At 44.1% G+C, this 17,980-nt stretch overlaps 1 protein-coding gene across 1 annotated transcript in view; it reads left to right on the top strand.

The window, feature by feature from the left end:
- LOC141765486 (uncharacterized) overlaps positions 1 to 17,718 on the top strand; it is a 201,719-nt gene extending 184,001 nt beyond the window's left edge. The window contains exon 15 of the mRNA XM_074631483.1: positions 17,091 to 17,718. Coding sequence (XP_074487584.1) covers positions 17,091 to 17,157 — 67 coding nt within the window. The 3' untranslated portion in view covers positions 17,158 to 17,718. The remainder of the gene's footprint in view (positions 1 to 17,090) is intronic.
- Positions 17,719 to 17,980: the final 262 nt, after the last annotated feature.

A 17,980-nucleotide genomic window follows, 5' to 3' on the forward strand; every position in this document is an offset into this window, starting at 1 on the left:
CCTTTCACCCGGAGGAAAAGTCTTGGTCTTTTTTTTTTTTGGAGTTTTTCCTCCAGGCCCCTGGTCCTTTCACCCGGAGGAAAAGTCTTGGTCTTTTTTTTTTTTGGAGTTTTTCCTCCAGGCAGGGCCATTCCTTCACTCAGCCTAGCCCCAGAGAGCCCCGCGGTGGTCCTTTCACCCGGAGGAAAAGTCTTGGTCTTTTTTTGGAGTTTTTCCTCCAGGCAGGGCCATTCCTTCACTCAGCCTAGCCCCAGAGAGCCCCGCGGTGGTCCTTTCACCCAGAGGAAAAGTCTTGGTCTTTTTTTTTTTTGGAGTTTTTCCTCCAGGCAGGGCCATTCCTTCACTTAGCCTAGCCCCAGAGAGCCCCGCGGTGGTCCTTTCACCCGGAGGAAAAGTCTTGGTCTTTTTTTTTTTGGGAGTTTTTCCTCCAGGCAGGGCCATTCCTTCACTCAGCCTAGCCCCAGAGAGCCCCGCGGTGGTCCTTTCACCCGGAGGAAAAGTCTTGGTCTTTTTTTTTTTTGGAGTTTTTCCTCCAGGCAGGGCCATTCCTTCACTCAGCCTAGCCCCAGAGAGCCCTCACTCCGGTCCTCCGGTCCTCCGGTCCTCCGGGCTCATCCCTCCACTCAGCCTAGCCCCAGAGAGGGACTCTCTTTCGGGCCCCAGAGAGCCCCGCGGTGGTCCTTTCACCCGGAGGAAAAGTCTGTGTTCCCGCATGAGGTAAAGGTGTTAAAGCACCCTCTTCATTTTCACAGAGCCGCTAGTGTGGCTGTAAACTCAGTTTATATCTTTGTAAACTAAATATTCGGGCTGTCTAATACCTCTTTCACACCAATGACCAGGGTTGGACCAGGGTTATCTGACCCTGGTTAAACCCTCCTTTTGTCAATTCAAAACAAGCCAGTCCACCCGGGTTGGACCCTGTATGGAGCTGTAATGTATGCAGAAACATACAGACAACATACAGATTTACAGTATCTATCCATCAACATCAACCTTTGTTCCTCTGTCTATCTACAGAACCCATTTATCATAAATCAGACCACATTGTGTTATCTAATATGATAATATAGGCTACATTTATAAAAAGGATTAAACACTTCTGAAGACCGAAATGTATATTCCACTCACTCCACCATTCCAGCAAAGATTTACTTCATATAGTAGACCAGCTAAAGTTGTTCAGCTGGACATGTGGCAACTGTTGGATAATATCAGAGCTTGTCCAAACATAATAAAATGAGATTATATTTCATTTAGTTTGCTAATTGCTTGATAATGTCATTACATTATCAAGCAATTAGCAAACTAGGGCTGGGTTTGTTACTTTGCAACAGAGAGAACAGGCGACAGTTGGATCTTTATGCATCTTACATCAGGAGTACCAACTTTTACCTTCCGGCAGGAGACATAGAGTCCCACTGTGCAGGTTGAACCGTTACAAACATTCATTCTTGCCGATGTCTATTAAACTCCTCAACAACTCGTAACATAAAGCTATCATAAGGACAGTGCAATATGGTTGGACAGTGCAATATGTTAAATAGGGACAGTGCAATATGTTAAATAGGGACAGTGCAATATGTTGCATCTGTGTAATATTGGACTATTGTCTGTGCAATATGGGCAAGACGGTAGACGGTGCAGTGCACTACCTGAGTGCAATACCTGCCATGGTGTGTGTGATAGTGTGTGTGATAGTATGTGCCCTTATGTACGTGGACTGTGTATGTGTTGAAACATCTGTTTCTGTGAGACTGTTTCCCTGTCTGATGTGGAATTGTTTATTATTGTTGTTGATGCAGTTCTAATTTAGGCAAAGGCGAATCGATCAACACGGGCTAACTTTTTCATACACACAACCAACCCTGGTTCAACCCTGGTTGAGTCCTCGATGTGGAAGTTAGAGTGAAGATACTGGTAGTATGAAACTATAAAAACCTGATGAATCCATCGGTACCACCCATGTCATACTAGCTAGTCATGAAGGAGGTTAAATAACGCTCCCTTGACCTCTGACCTCCAGATCAGTGAATGTAAATGGGTTCTATGGGTACCCACGAGTCTCCCCTTTACAGACATGCCCACTTTATGATAATCACATGCAGTTTGGGGCAAGTCATAGTCAAGTCAGCACACTGACACACTGACAGCTGTTGTTGCCTGTTGGGCTGCAGTTTGCCATGTTATGAAGCATATTGTTTTATGCTAAATGCAGTACCTGTGAGGGTTTCTGGACAATATCTGTCATTGTGTTGTGTTGTTAATTGATTTACAATAATAAATATATACATACATTTACATAAAGCAGCATGTATGTCCACTCCCATGTTGATAAGAGGATTAAATACTTGACAAATGGTTCATTTTGAACAAATAAAAAATGTGCGAAAACAAGTTCAAACTTGTTAACTTGTTAAAGGCTTTTTTCACTATCTTCAGAAATGTTTTTAGACTAAATTATTACTTAGGCATTCTCCTGTTGTACTTTTTAACTTTGATATGCCCTAAACTAATAAAGGCATTTTAACCAGGCCTACATCCGTGGCTGAGGGGGCGTGTGAAGTAAGCCCAGGGGCTTCCCTATTCCTGCAGTAAACCATTACTCTTTAGCAGTCTTACCAATGTGGCATTGACAGGCTTACAGTGCCATGCCACAGTTACACGTTGTTCCTCTGAGGTGCATTGGCCACTGGTGTCAGGTGTCTTTTCACTGATGCATCTCTGTGCTAAGAACTTAGCACAGAGATGCATCAGTGACAATCAGCCAAAAGAGCTGAGTAACTGAGCCCAGTTGGTTTGACGAGCTGAGTCACTGCAAAGGAAATGGTTTGACTGGTGCAGCACATTACTGCTGCCTGTGGGTCTCTCTCCACTTTCGTCCTTCCCCTTCCAGGCTAATTGAATTTGAATTCTGCATGCTTTATGTCTGCTGGAGCAGAGAGGTAATAATCACTCTCGTTGTTCAGGTGAGTGTGCACCGTGCACACCTGGCTATGTATATATATATATATATATGTGTACATGCATGTACAAATATGCTTATCTTTGTATGTAATGTGTATGCTGTAAATCTTTTGTGTGTGTGTGTGTCTCTGACAACCAGAAGCAACCTGAGCTCAGTTCAACGGGCTGATGTTACCTGGCTAACACTTTCCCATTACTGTACCAGGCACACAAGAGACTTTACGTGAGTGTGAGTGTGAGTGTGAGTGTGAGTGTGAGTGTGAGTGTGAGTGTGAGTGTGAGATAGAGCTCTGTTCACCTGACTGTGTTACTCAGCTGCCTTTGTTTCAATGATTCCCACCCCACTGTAGCGTGGTCCCAACTTGACACCCAGTCTAAATGTTTTAGCAGTTCCATTGTGGCTCCTATGACTGGAAACTATATCAACTCAGCAGTTTTGTATGACAGTGGAGCGAACTACTGTGAGCTCTACATTAGCGAAAAATGTGGGGCCAGCTGGGATCATACGGCTCAATCTGTCAGGCCTCAACATGTCAAGAGAGCTGATTGCGCTCAGTTTAGTTCAGTATCCCCTGATAGACATGAATGATATCATTGTCATTGTTTTCTTAAGGTTTGGGTGATGTTTTGAACAGATGCATAGCAGATATGAACCTCTGTAGAGGTCCATATCTCTGGTTTATGATTGTTATCAAATGCTACTGCAGCCCAGAAGCTAATCAGGGGACAATATCTTCAAGTTGAAATCTTAATGAATGCTTTCCTGTAAACAAGGTGCTCACAGTTTTGGGAGTGCCTCTCTTTGTCTATTGCATAATGTATATGCAGAAGCACAGTTGAAATAATAAGCCCTGCACTACTGAGCTGAAGTTGAACTTTTGTGTTAATTTGCCTCTTGCGTGTTTGGTTTTGCTCCCTGGCTCTGACGTCAATGGGCAGAGCAGAGAAGGACATCAGCAAATAGCCTCCACCTGAGCAGCTTGGCCCTCAATCTATTTTAGTGGCTTTATTTCTAACCCCTCTCCTCTTCCTCCCAGCCACCAGCCACTTCTGTGTTCTATCACCTGACTAACATTATTTTATTTTAGCTTAAGTTTATAATAAATTCAATTTGTTTCAACTAGGGCTGAAAAGTTAACGAGCGTTTTATCGCCACTAATTTCTTTAAGGCATTAATGCAACTTGCGATTTCGCCATGTCATCATCATGAAGGAGGTTAAATAACGCTCCAAACTGACACTAAATGTTGGCGAGGAAAAACGGTCACGGCCATTTTCAAAGGGGTCCCTTGACCTCTGACCTCCAGATCAGTGAATGTAAATGGGTTCTATGGGTACCCACGAGTCTCCCCTTTACAGACATGCCCACTTTATGATAATCATATGCAGTTTGGGGCAAGTCATAGTCAAGTCAGCACACTGACACACTGACAGCTGTTGTTGCCTGTTGGGCTGCAGTTTGACATGTTATGATTGGAGCATATTGTTTTATGCTAAATGCAGTACCTGTGAGGGTTTCTGGACAATATCTGTCATTGATTTGTGTTATTAATTGATTTACAATTATAAATATATACATACATTTACATAAAGCAAGTATATTTGTCCACTCCCATGTTGATAAAAGGATTAAATACTTGACGAATCTCCCTTTAAGGTCCATTTAGAACAGATAAAACATGTGTGATTAATTTGGGATTAATCGTGATTAACTATGGACAGTCGTGCGATTCATTTGTGATTAAATATTTTAATCGATTGACAGCTCTAATGCAGATCAAACAAACGATTATTAGTGAGCTTTAGAAGTGCTGGTTCAGCTGCTGGCTCAGCTCTGTGCTTGATTAACAGGCATGAGAGTGGTGTCAATCTTTTCATGTGTGAAACAATGTCAGTTTACAACCAGTATTGTAGGGGATAACGTGTTAGTGATGGATGTCAGGGCAGGAATTAAGGGACTGAATAGAGATCAAAGGTAGATGTTGCAAGGAGGGATGTTTATTGCTTTCACGAGTCTAGGTTTCCCCCTTGATGGCAGGAAACTTCATCTACATCTCGCCAATATGACCACACATACGTGCATAAACAATAAACAGATCATTACCCATGCAGGTCCTGCTCCAGTGGATGTGTGAGAACTAGGGCTGTTAATCCATTCAAATATTTAATCATGATTAATCACAAATTAATCTCACATTTTTCATCTGTTCTAAATGTACCTTAAAGGGAGATTTGTGAAGTATTTAATCCTCTTATCAACATGGTAGTAGACAAATATGCTGCTTTATGCAAATGTATGTATATATTTATTTTTAGAAATCAATTAACAACACAAAACAATGACAGATATTGTCCAGAAACCCTCACAGGTACTGCATTTAGCATAAAACAATATGCTCCAATCATAACATGGCAAACTCAATCCCAACAGGCAACAACAGCTGTCAGTGTGTCAGTGTGCTGACTTGCCCCAAACTGCATGTGATTATCATAAAGTTGGCATGTCTGTAAAGGGGAGACTCGTGGGTACCCATAGAACCCATTTACATTCACTGATCTAGAGGTCAGAGGTCAAGGGACCCTTTGAAAATGGCCATGTCAGTTTTTCCTCGCTAAAATGTATCGTAAGTTTGGAGCGTTATTTAACCTCCTTCATGACCAGCTAGTATGACATTGTTGGTACCGATGGATTTTTTCTAGCTTTAAAACTGACCCGCTACAACCTAAAAATCACAATTTGCGTTAATGCAATAAAGAAATTAGTGGCGTTAAAACAAATTTGCGTTTACACATTATTATAGCAGTAACTTTGCCAGCACTAATGCACACGTGTACATACATTAAACAGATCATTATGGTAAAATGGTAAATGGACTTGGACTTATATAGCGCTTTTCTAGTCTTCCGACCACTCAAAGCGCTTTACACTACATGTCAGTATTCACCCATTCACACACACATTCATACACTGATGGCAGAGGCTACTAAGGTGCCAACTTTGCCCATCAGGATTTAATCTAAATACTCATTCACACACCGATGGCTATGCCTCCGGGAGCAATTTGGGGTTAAGTGTCTTGCTCAAGGACACATCGACATGTGACCCGGAGCAGCCGGGGATTGAACCACCGACCTTCCGATTGGTGGACAACCTGCTCTACCCTCTGAGCCACAGCCGCCCCATGCAGGTCCAGCTCCAGTGATTGTGGGAGAACATTTCTATGTGCTGGTGACAAAGGTGTCTTTTATTTGCACTTGTTTAGTAGTGCTTGTGTGTGGGTGGCAGGGGGTTTAATATTCTCCAACTGGTCTGTGTTGGTTTTTAGTTTGAGCCATATGTTGTCATACTGGTACCATTCTGATTTCTCAGAGTATATCCATTACATTAGGTGCACCTTAGTTTCTTTGGGTTTAAATGGGATTATTGGAGTTCATTTAAAGGTTGTGGACTGAATAGTGTGGGGCCCACCTTACTGGTTTCTCCATAGGCTTGAGCTGCTTAGTGGCAATGACTGACTTGGCCATACGCTTGTGTAGTGTGGGGCCGGTGTCAAGGAGCACCGTTTACCATAGTGTTAATTCTTCCATTGAATTACCTCCAAAGACTTGTATTGTGGGAAAGCCAGACTGAGGGCTGGCCCCAGTGAATGGCTGTTTACCATCAGGTTGGTCTGTCTGCAACCACATGCAGCTAAAGCCACCGTAGCTAACCTGCTCAGAGTAATCGCTGCACATTCACACTGACTCAGAATCAGGCCAATCGACAATGACTCAATCAAACACACACTCACAAAGGAACACACTCACATCTCTCTTTCAGGCACATGTGCTCCCCCTCACACACCCTCACACCACAGTCTAAGTCAGACATTTTAACCCTTTAAAAACGGACCTCCTGCGGGCAGCTGCGGAGGATCGTTGTTTGCATGATCCTGTTCAATGCCTACCATACACTAGGAGACTCTGAGAAGACTGAAGTTTGACAACCTCCCACATCTAAAAACAATGTGTCTTAAGTCACAGACTATAATATTTTACAAAGACCAGGGATTTTGCCTCCTCTCTGGGGAACCATCACCTTAACGTGGTAGAGAGGTTTGTGTGTCCCTATTACCCTGGGGGCTGTGTTGTCTGGAGCCTGGTGCTCCTGGTAGGGTCTCCAATAGCAAATTGGTCTCAGGCGAGGGGCCAGACTAAGAAAGGTTAATAAAAACCCTATGATTGAACGAGGCAGAGGAGGAGATACACGGCCCGGAGGAAGCCCGGGGCCCCCACCTGGAGCCAGGCCCAGACGGAGGAACTCAGCGAGCGCCTGTTGGCCAGGCTTGCCACGGAGCCCGGCCGGGGATACCCCGAAGAGGTGACGTGGCACCCCCCTCCTCTCCATCCTGTGGGCTCACCACCTGCGGGAGGAACCGCTGGGGTCGGGTGCGCTGCCACACGGGTGGCAGTGAAGGCCAGGGACCTCGACGGACCAGACCCGGGCAGGAGAGGCTGGCTCTGGGGACGTTGAACGTCACCTCTCTCTGGGGGAAGGAGCCAGAGCTTGTGCGGGAGGTGGAGCGCTACCAGTTAGGTCTGGTGGGGCTTACCTTATGCACAGCCTCGGTTCTTGAACCGTACTCCTGGATAGGGGTTGGACTCTTTTCTTCTCTGGAGTTGCCCAAGGTGTGAGGCGCCGGGCGGGTGTGTGGATACTCACAAATCACCGGTTGAGTGCCGCTACATTGGAGTTTACCCCGGTGGACGATAGGGTTGCCTCCCTACGCCTTCGGGTTATGGGGGGGAAAACTCTGACTGTTGTCTGTGCATATGCACTGAACAGCAGGTCTCCTTCTTGAAGACCCTGAATGGAGTCCTGTATGGGGCTCCAGTAGGGGACTCCATAGTTCTGCTGGGAGACTTCAACGCGCACATGGGCAACCATGGAGGCACCTGGAGAGTTGTGATTGGGAAGAATGGCCTCCCTGATCTAAACCCGAGTGGTCATTTGTTACTGGACTTCTGTGCTAGTCATGGACTGTCCATAACGAACACCATGTTCGAACATAAGGATGCTCATAAGTGTATATGGTACCAGAGCACCCTATGCCGAAGGTCGATGATCGATCACCATCTGTTGGTGAGTTGGGTCAGAGGGTGGGGGAAGTCTCTGGACAGACCTGGTAAGCCCAAACGGGTAGTGCGGGAGAACTGGGAACGTCTGGAGGAGTACCCTGTCCGAGAGATCTTCAACTCACACCTCCGGCGGAGCTTTTCTGGCATCCCTGTGGAGGTTTGGGGCACTGAACCCGAGTGGGCGATGTTCAAAGCTTCCATTGCTGAAGCTGCAGTGGTCTAAAGGTCTTAGGTGCCTCAAGAGGCGGCAACCCTCGAACACCGTGGTGGACACCGGTGGTAAGGGAAGCCGTCTGACTGAAGAAGGAGTCCTTCCGGGATATGTTATCTCGGAGGACTCTGTTGCAAGGTACCGACAGGCCCGAAACGCATCAGCCACTGCCATGACGGAGGCAAAGCAGAATGTGTGGGAGGAGTTCGGCGCAGCCATGGAGAAAGACTTTCGGTCGGGACCAAAGTGCTTCTGGAAAACCGTCCGGCACGTCAGGAGGGGGAAACGGGGAACCATCCAAATTGTGTACAGTAAGGATGGGACACTTGACCTCAACTGAGGAGGTAATCGGGCGGTGGAAGGAGCACTTTCAAGAACTCCTGAAACCGACCAATATGCCCTCTGTTGTAGAGGCAGAGCTGGAAGCTGATTGGGGATCATCATCAATTTCCCTGGTGGGAGTCACTGAGGTAGTCAAACATCTCCACAGTGGCAAAGCCCCGGCGATTGAGGAGATCCGTCCAGAAATGCTGAAAGCTTTGGGTGTGGAGGGGCTGTCTTGGATGACACATCTCTTCAACATTGCATGGAAGTTGGTGACGGTGCCTAAGGAGTGGCAGACCAGAGAGTGTGTGCAAATTACAGGGGTATCACACTACTCAGACTCCCTGATAAAGTCTACAAGGTGCTGGAAAGGAGGGTTCGGCCGATAGTCGAACCTCGAATCGAAGGAACAATTCAATTCAATTCAATTCAATTTATTTTTGTATAGCGTCAAATCACAACAGAAGTTATCTCAAGACGCTTTATATATAGAGCAGGTCTTAGACCGTACACCACAGTTTAGAGACCCAACAAGATCCACCAAGCGCCAAGGGGGTCACTTCTCAGGGCCATCCGATCTCTGTACGCCCAAAGTGAGAGCTGTGTTTGGGTTCTTGGCCATAAGTCGGACTCGTTTCCAGTGGCGGTTGGCCTCCGCCAGGAGTGCGCTTTGTCACCAATCCTGTTTGTTATATTCATGGACAGGATATCGAGGCGCAGTCGGGGGGAGGTGGGTTTGCAGTTCGGTTTGCTGATGATCTCATAGCTGCTTTTTGCAGATGATGTGGTCCTGTTGGCATCATCGGTCTGTGACCTCCAGCACTCACTGGATCGGTTCGCAGCCGAGTGTGAATCGGCTGGGATGAGGATCAGCACCTCTAAATCGGAGGACATAGTCCTCAGCAGGAAACCGATGGATTGCCTACTCCAGGTAGGGAATGAGTCCTTACCCCAAGCGAAGGAGTTCAAGTACCCCGGGGTCTTGTCCCTGAGTGAGGGGACAATGGAACATGAGATTGGCCGGAGAATCGGAGCAGGGGGCGGTATTGCATGCGCTTTACCGCACCGTTGTGACGAAAAGAGAGCTGAGCCGGAAGGCAAAGCTCTCGATCTACCAGTCAATCTTCGTTCCTAGTCTCACCTATGGTCATGAGGGCTGGGTCATGACCGAAAGAACTAGATCGCGGGTACTGAAATGGGTTTCCTCAGGAGGCTGGCTGGCGTCTCCCTTAGAGATAGGGTGAGAAGCTCAGTCATCCGTGAGGGACTCGGCTCAGAGCCGCTACGCCTTTGCGTTGAAAGGAGCCAGCTGAGGTGGTACGGGCATCTGGTGGGACACCCTAGGGAGGTGTTCCAGGCACGACCAGCTGGGAGGAGGCCACGAGGAAGACCCAGGACTAGGTGGAGAGATTATATCTCCACACTGGCCTGGGAAGGCCTCAGGATCCCCCAGTCAGAGCTGGTTAATGTGGCCCGGGAAAGGGAAGTTTGGGGTCCCCTGCTGGAGCTGTTGCCCCCGCGACCCGACCCCAGAAAAGCGGTTGAAGATGGATGGATGGATGGGGATCTTGCAGGGTCAATATTTACAAGACTACAGTCTTTGAGATGATGTCATATCGTGCTCCTGGTGGAAATTTATAGGAAGAAAAACTGTTGAGAAAGAAGTGGACAGAAATCCCCAGTGAGTATGCTAGCTACAGTAGCTCACCACTGTCCCAAATGGGGCTTCTTTCAAGCTAACGTTAGCTCATGGAATGTTTGCTATTATCCTTCGAGCTAACTGTATGTTTCAGCTTAAGATTGCTGCTTCAATCATATAAATCGACACACACGTGTATATATGAGAGAAAGAGAGAGAGCGAGTACTGTAGCCAGATTTATGGTGCCTTCAGATGTGGTCGTGTTTACCGTGTTCACCAGAAGAGTCCACATGAACGCCTCCCCCCCTTCTTGCGATATTCACAAATTCATCAGTGGAAAGTTTCTAAAAGCTCAGAGTTCACAAGTTGTGACGTGCTTGTTGAAGTTGTCAGAAATGGTGGAGGCCATGGAAGTTCATTTTTCGGTGCATAATAAGTTCATATATTGTATTTTAGTTGTATATTGTTTTTCTTCGTAATTTTATAATAGTTCTGAGGAAAATGTTGATATTCTCATCTCATCTTTTCCACTGTCATTATGTCTTTACATTGACTGCATTATGTTGACTTGCTAGTTTGCTAAATTGTTAGCCTCTGTGGCTTCTAGACGCCGACAGTGTTCTCATGAGTTAACCACTTGAACGCCAAGCATATCGTGTACACGACTTCCCATGTCATAAAGTTAAGCTCACGAGTTTCATTTGAAAGCACCCTTATATGATTGAAGCCAGCAATCTTTAGCTGAAATGTACGGTTAGCTCGTAGGCTAATAGCAAACATTCCAGTAGCTAACGTTAGCTTCCAAGTAGCCCTTTTGGGACAGTGGTTAGCTAGCTATAGCATATAGCATACTCACAGAGGATTTCGAGAGCTGCAGCTTTTTTCCTTCTCCTCTCTATCGTGGTACAAATGGAGGACACGTCAAAGAGAAACTCTGGTTCACTCCACAACTTCACCAGCTAGAAACACTCTCATGATTTTATTCTGACATTGGAAATATGTCTGCAACAGTGAAATTGCTTAAAAAGTTGTTCGGTGTAAGGTCGGCATAAATCGATCTAAAATTAAAACCATAATAGCTAAAGCATTCCTTCTTTTTGCAGCAGAGAGCTAAGGCCTCTTCTATCTTTTGTCATCATGGTACGTTACATGTGGAATGTAACGTAACAAAGCTATCAACGTCTTAGCACTCTGCTCATTAAAATGAGCATATGTCAAAAACTAAAAAATTTACATAGTTCAAATAACTTATGGTTAAGTTAAGAAATAGTTTGTTCATGTTTTTACACTTCGAAATATTTAGGAAAATATGATTTGAAGATACTCAACTCAAATACTTTGATACTCAAAGAAATGACGTATTCCTATTGTGGATCAGTATGATTCTGTGTAAATTTTGATGAAAAAACATGTCAGATGTTTTTTTTTATTTGACACAATGTCAATACTTTTATCAATTATTATGGTTTATTGACCTTTTAGCCTAGGTTGTATAGATTTTAGGGATATGAAGCATTTGAAGATACTCCAAGAAATGACATCATAATAAGCAAAAATACCAGCGTAGGCACTGAAGGTTCAAAGGGTTAATCCAAGGAACAAAAGTAGTGTTTATGTCATGTGGAGTTGAGGCACGCTGCGCTGTAAGTGGTTGATGGAGCAGAGTAAAGTCCATCCATCCATTATCTGTATGGATCTTAACCCGTTCAGGGCTGGAGCCGATCCCAGCTGACATTGGGCAAAGGCATAGTACACCCTGGACAGGTCTCCAGACTATGCAGAAAGTGCACTGACAATAAAGATAAGGTCACTTTTAGTTAAAAAAAGCGCTGTCATGTCATGTGTAATATAATTTCTTCACGAAGAGAGCTTTTAGATAATAATGGAGCATTTGTCTCACAGCAGGAATGGGTATTGTGGCTGTTCACTGCCCTAGAGGCAGAGGGGCTGTTCAGCTAAGAAATGTTTCTTAAATGTAAAGTCCTTTAGGAAGAGAAAGGAAAACAAGAAGGAAAAAGCAGGTGGCATCTGAAATATTTTACAGCTTTCATCTGTTTTGACTGTGTATGTGTGTTTTCTTTCAGGATGTGTGTATGTGACTCCACATTGCTGATGGATTTGGTTTAGCAACTTAAGGGTGTGTTCATCAATGTCTGTGGTTTATTGCAACTCAAGGACTTTTGACCAAGTTGGTTGGTTTTGGCAGATTCGCTAAATGTAATTTAGGCTCTTGAGAATGTGAATCTTGGTCCAGTTTCTGTGATATGGTTAAAAACCATAACCAATAATTAAATGAACCCAGGGAAACTCGCAGTGGTTTTCAATGGTATGAACACCAGAAAAGAGATGTTACAAAAAAAATGTAATTATAGCTGCTGTGCAGCTGTGGGTTGGGCCGGGCATTTTGAGGAGGAGGAAGATGAGGAAGATGAAGATGAAAAAAGGAAGAGGAGGAAGACAAATGAGAAGTACAGGATGGTTCATCATCATTACTCTTTTAAGGCATTAGCATGTTTGTTCTGCTGCGGTCGGGTCTCAAACTCACAACCTCAGACACAGAGGGGCAGGTCACTATCTTGGTGAGTTTACTGCCCGGGAGACAACTACCACTTCACACTATGACATCACACTATGACATCACACAACGACATCACACTATGACATCACACTATGACTTCACACTATGACATCACACTATGACATCACACTATGACTTCACACTATGACATCACACTATGACTGAGGTAATCTCCAAGGCTGCATGTAAAGGCAGATTTCAAATTAGTGTAAAAAATGCAGTTTTTGAGACAAAATTCTGAGAATGTGCGTACTTCATGTAGATGTCTGTAATTTATTTTAATAAAGATTGATTGATCCATAAGAGACAAACTGATGTTTAAAGGTGTTCTATTCCCATTGACTGTAATGGTTCACATGAGGATAGAATTCTAAATACTGTCAAAAATACAGTCTTTGAGATCAAATTGTGAAATGTACCCCCCTACATCTACCATGACCTCAACATGTTGTCGTTTATTGTCATGAACATTGGAGCTTTATTTAGTGAGACTCTGCAGCAGCTGTGTACGGTTCTGTTTACACTGAAACGTTCTGATGCACTGTGGGCTCAGTGTTTGATCATTCAGATATCTGTCTGGATGGTTTGTGGAGGACAGTCTGAAGATGCACCAAGTTTGGTGTCAATTGAGAAAAAATGTGGGAGGAGTTTTACAGTGATGGACTTCATCATTCCTGCCAGGTTGAAGCATCTGAACTGTTCTCCTCACTTGGACCTACATTTTAGTGGAAGTTGTAAAGTTGTAGCACGTACGGCTGATTTGTTATGAATTTTCAAAGTTTTGATCTTTAGACGGTTGCTGTAGCGCCACCATCACGACTATTGGCCCACAAATCCAGTAGACAAGGTTTGGCATAGGACTGGACCTATGTAAAAAGTTTGGTTTATTTCCATCCATGAGGAAGGCAGATTTCCAGGAAGATGATGAAGAAGAGGTTACTTATGTTGGCCCAATTAACTTTAAACACCACCACATTTAAAATGCAGTCAATTCAATCAAATAAGACCAACTGCTACAGCTGAATGTAGCAGATCCAAGAACATATCAGCTGTGTTACTATTATTATTCAACACTTAATCTTTCTTACTGCACTGCTTTGTCTAGAGCTTTGGTATCGAGAACCAGTTGTGAATTGGAACCCACTCAAAATCCCACCCAAGTATGTTAAAGCAAGGATTCATTAAGAACCATGTTTTTTTAATTTTCTTACAGAGTCCTGAAAGTGAATTGTGGACCTACTGTACTCCCGTCCACATTGCCACGCAAAGAACGCATAGATTTTTTAATGCCAGAATCGATATATTGGCTTCATCTAAGTCTATGCAGAGGTAGGACGAAGTTACCGCTTTTATTGTGGTAGTCTGAGTAACGTGACGTCATTTCTGTTCCGTATCCGTCAACCAAAACAAACCAGCCGGCCGCCGCGAGTCGAAACAAGGAAGTCTAAAATGTTGCAGGGTCAGCATGGATACGACCTGCACCCTCCCATGTTAAATCCAGTGTGGTAAACACTACACATCCAGTAAAGAATGGAAACACTTTGGGTTTCACACATTGCAGGAAAAGCAGAGCTAGACAGAGCAGAGCTAAAGCTGCATGCTAACTCTGTCACGGACAGGAAACGTTATCGTATGGCAGTAACGTGGCGGTGGAGCCGGCCATCGCGCTCGTCTCCGTGGTCAAACGGGCTGACGCTACAACTGTAGAGCACCATATACTGACATTTGTGTTCTCTGCATTGAAACGGCCCCGATGGAGCTGACCATGGATGGATAAAGAGAACGGAGCTGACGGGAGAGCTAGAGACCACCTTGGAGAAGTTAGAGGAAGTAGACACGTGGGACTACGTCCGCTTTTCAAAATAAGGTGTTAACAAAGGGAACTGTATATACAAAATACATCAATGGAAATCAGATTGATTGGATTATATTCACCAGAAGTATAAAACATTACATGTCCCTCATAAATTAAAAAGATAATACCACTAATCTGTGACGGAAATGTCTTTATTCTTTGATTTTTGGGTTGCTAGATACAAAATGTAATAATAATTCCTGACAATGATCCTGATATATTTGACTTCAGGACATCTCTGACTACATACATGCTGAAAATCAAACATTTTTACTGTATCAATTGAGATATTTTCCTAATCAAAAGTCCCTAGAAGTGGATGATTCAACTTGTTCGAGGGTGAACCCCGCCTTCAGCTGGGATCGGGATCGGCTCCAGCCCAGGGGCGTGTCCAGACATTTTTGATAGGGGTGGCACCAGTGGGGCACTGACTTATGCAGGGGTGGCATGAAGTGTGAGCAGGAGCGCCTGCGCACAGACATATACACTCACGTATGCACGCACGCACACACACACACACACACACAAGAAAATACACACCCACACCCAGGTGTCGGCATAGCATTAATTTACCATTTTTGTCTCCACAACCCATATCTACTTCACTTACTAACACTGCAAGCAAGAATAGACCTACTAGTCACAACATTCAGGAAAAGGCAACATACAAATGTGATTTAAAACTACCATACTTTATTCTAACCTCAAAACAACCTTCCAAGGTATGATATACAGTACATAAAAAAAAGACAATGCACTTTCTGTATAAAGTGCACTGTATAAAGTGCCAACAAAATTACAATAAATAAGCCTGTTTGGGCAAATAATTTACTTGACAAAACTTGTCACATGTGCCACAGTGTAGTAAGTTACTGTAGTATTCTCAGCAACAGAGAAACCTGAACTCCCAGGTATAAACAAAAGTCACATCCCTCCTCACATACCAGCAAATCTTGTTTTAACATTGTAAAGTGAACTGTTAAATAATGCCAAAATAATTTGTAAATTCCCAAAGTAGGTTACATACAAAAGAAAATCCTTATTCTAAAACAGTCACTTTATAAAGTGCCAACAAAATTAAAATAAATAAGACTCTTTGGGCAAAATATTTACTTGACAAAACTGTGCAAAACTTTACATGTGCAACAATGTAAATGGTTGGAGGTACAGACCGTGTAGAATATTTTATCAACAGAGATAGCTGACCTTACCAGAGCTTATGTGTGCATAAAAAAAGCTTACATCACTTGTAACAAATCTTGTTTCAACACTGATTTGTTACAGTAATAATGCTACAAAATAACCTGTGACTCCAAAAGCCAACATAAGAAAACAATGCACATTAAAAAACACAGTCACTCTCCGCCTATAAAGTGCAAACATATTTAAAATACATACGCCTCTTTGAACAAATTATTTAACCAAACAAATTATAAACTTTACATGTGCTACAGTGTTGGTTACTCTAGTATTACCTAGTATTACCATTCAAGAGACCCAATCTATTTTGACAGTTCCTTCCTTCATTCCGTCCTTCCTCCCTCCCTTCTTCCTTCCTTGACCTGAGGAAAACAGGAGGGTTAAAACAGTGCAATTCGCCTGTTCTTGTGTTTGCTTGCAAACACTTTGATAAAATCATCCATGTTGAGTGCCCTCGCTCTTCTTGACTCAATACTTAGCAAACCTAAATGGCTTAGTCTGTTGTCTAGCATGGTTGTCCTCAAATGAGTTTTAATGAGCTTTAGAGCTGAAAAACTCTGCTCACATGCAGCAACACGGGTCTAACATAACAATGTTACGCAGTACAGAATAGCTCAATGTTAGATTTAGCATCGTTGAGAGTCAAAACAGTGTTTGCTAATGAGATGAGATGATGACAGCCTTGTGCCAATTACAATAAAAAGAAATAAAACAAGACAGGGTAAATGTTTAGCTTATTACCGTTACAGCGTTTTACTACAGGCACAGTAAGTGTAGTAAAATGTAGGCTACTCACATCTTTCACGACGACGCTCCAGAGACGTGTTGCTTCGATAGACTGAGTTTGTTTCACCTGTAGGTTCACCGCCTCAAACTTCTTCTTCTTCGCGCCTTTTTACTTTAGCGCATCTCTGCCTCTCAGGTTTGAGAAGGAACTGCAACTCTAAACAAGAGTGCAGTTTACATTCAGTGCCGTGGCCCGCCTCTGACTGGGCATATAGCCAATCATATTTTAAGATATTGGGGTGGCACTTGGGGTGGCCAATCAGATTTCAGGGGTGGCCCGTGCCACCCTAGGCCACTCCCTGAACACGCCAGTGCTCCAGCCCCCCCGCAGCCCTGAACAGGATAAGTGGTTACGGATAATGAATAAATGTATTTCTTCTCTGAAGCTATTATTTTATTTGCCTTTATCTTTCAGGGAGTTGTCTTCCAGACATCAAACCAGCGTCCCATTCAGGAACGGCAGAGAGTCCAAGCTGATCTGACACTGAAGAAGGGAGAGGAAGATCGGGAAGTTATATAATGCACTAAATGGTAACATTACATATGAAATCACAGGTGATCTTGTTTGGTCTTGGACCAAATGGGTAACTAACTCCCATAAGAACCCAGTTCTATTCCTCCTGTCCATACAGCAAACTGCAGACCTGGTTAGGTCCTTTAGAGCTGTAAAACCAGAGTAGTAGTCGAGAGTATCTTTATACTGCTTATGTTTTGAATTGTATGAGTGTTGGCGTGCATTCACACGTGCATGTGCATGTAGCCAAGATCTATTTTGATACTATTTCGCTGGTGTTGTTAATTTTTCCAGTTGACCCATGAAAGCTTAACCATGACTCTGTTTTTATTGTTTTACACAGTTGGCACTAATAAAATATTGATATTCTTTTTAATGGTGACTTGTTATTTATTTAGGAGGATGTCTGTCTGAGCTGTCGGGCCGCTGTGCTTAAAGTGTGGTAGCATCCCTGTGTGCGTTTCTGTGTTTCTCAATAGGGAGCTACAGGAATGAGTTCTAAAACCCAGAAGGGAGTCAGCATTTTAGCCCTTCCTGTTCCGTCGTCTGGAAGTCAATGGGTTTTTAGTTAGATGTCTGAAATCAGGTCTGTGGTCCCGGGAGTCCTTGTGCCTCCTTGTCTCGCAGCTAACCGTGGAGCGGGGTCACACCTGGAGCGAGGTCATACCTGGAGCGGGATCACACCGGGAGCGAGGTTATACCTGGAGCATGGGTACACTTGGAGCAGGGTTTCACCTGGATCTTGGTGGTCTCCGGTATTGTGGCTGCATCTGCTGCCGCGTCGGTGCCTG

This window comes from Sebastes fasciatus, chromosome 4, assembly GCF_043250625.1.
Source record: "Sebastes fasciatus isolate fSebFas1 chromosome 4, fSebFas1.pri, whole genome shotgun sequence".
Taxonomy (NCBI): domain Eukaryota; kingdom Metazoa; phylum Chordata; class Actinopteri; order Perciformes; family Sebastidae; genus Sebastes; species Sebastes fasciatus.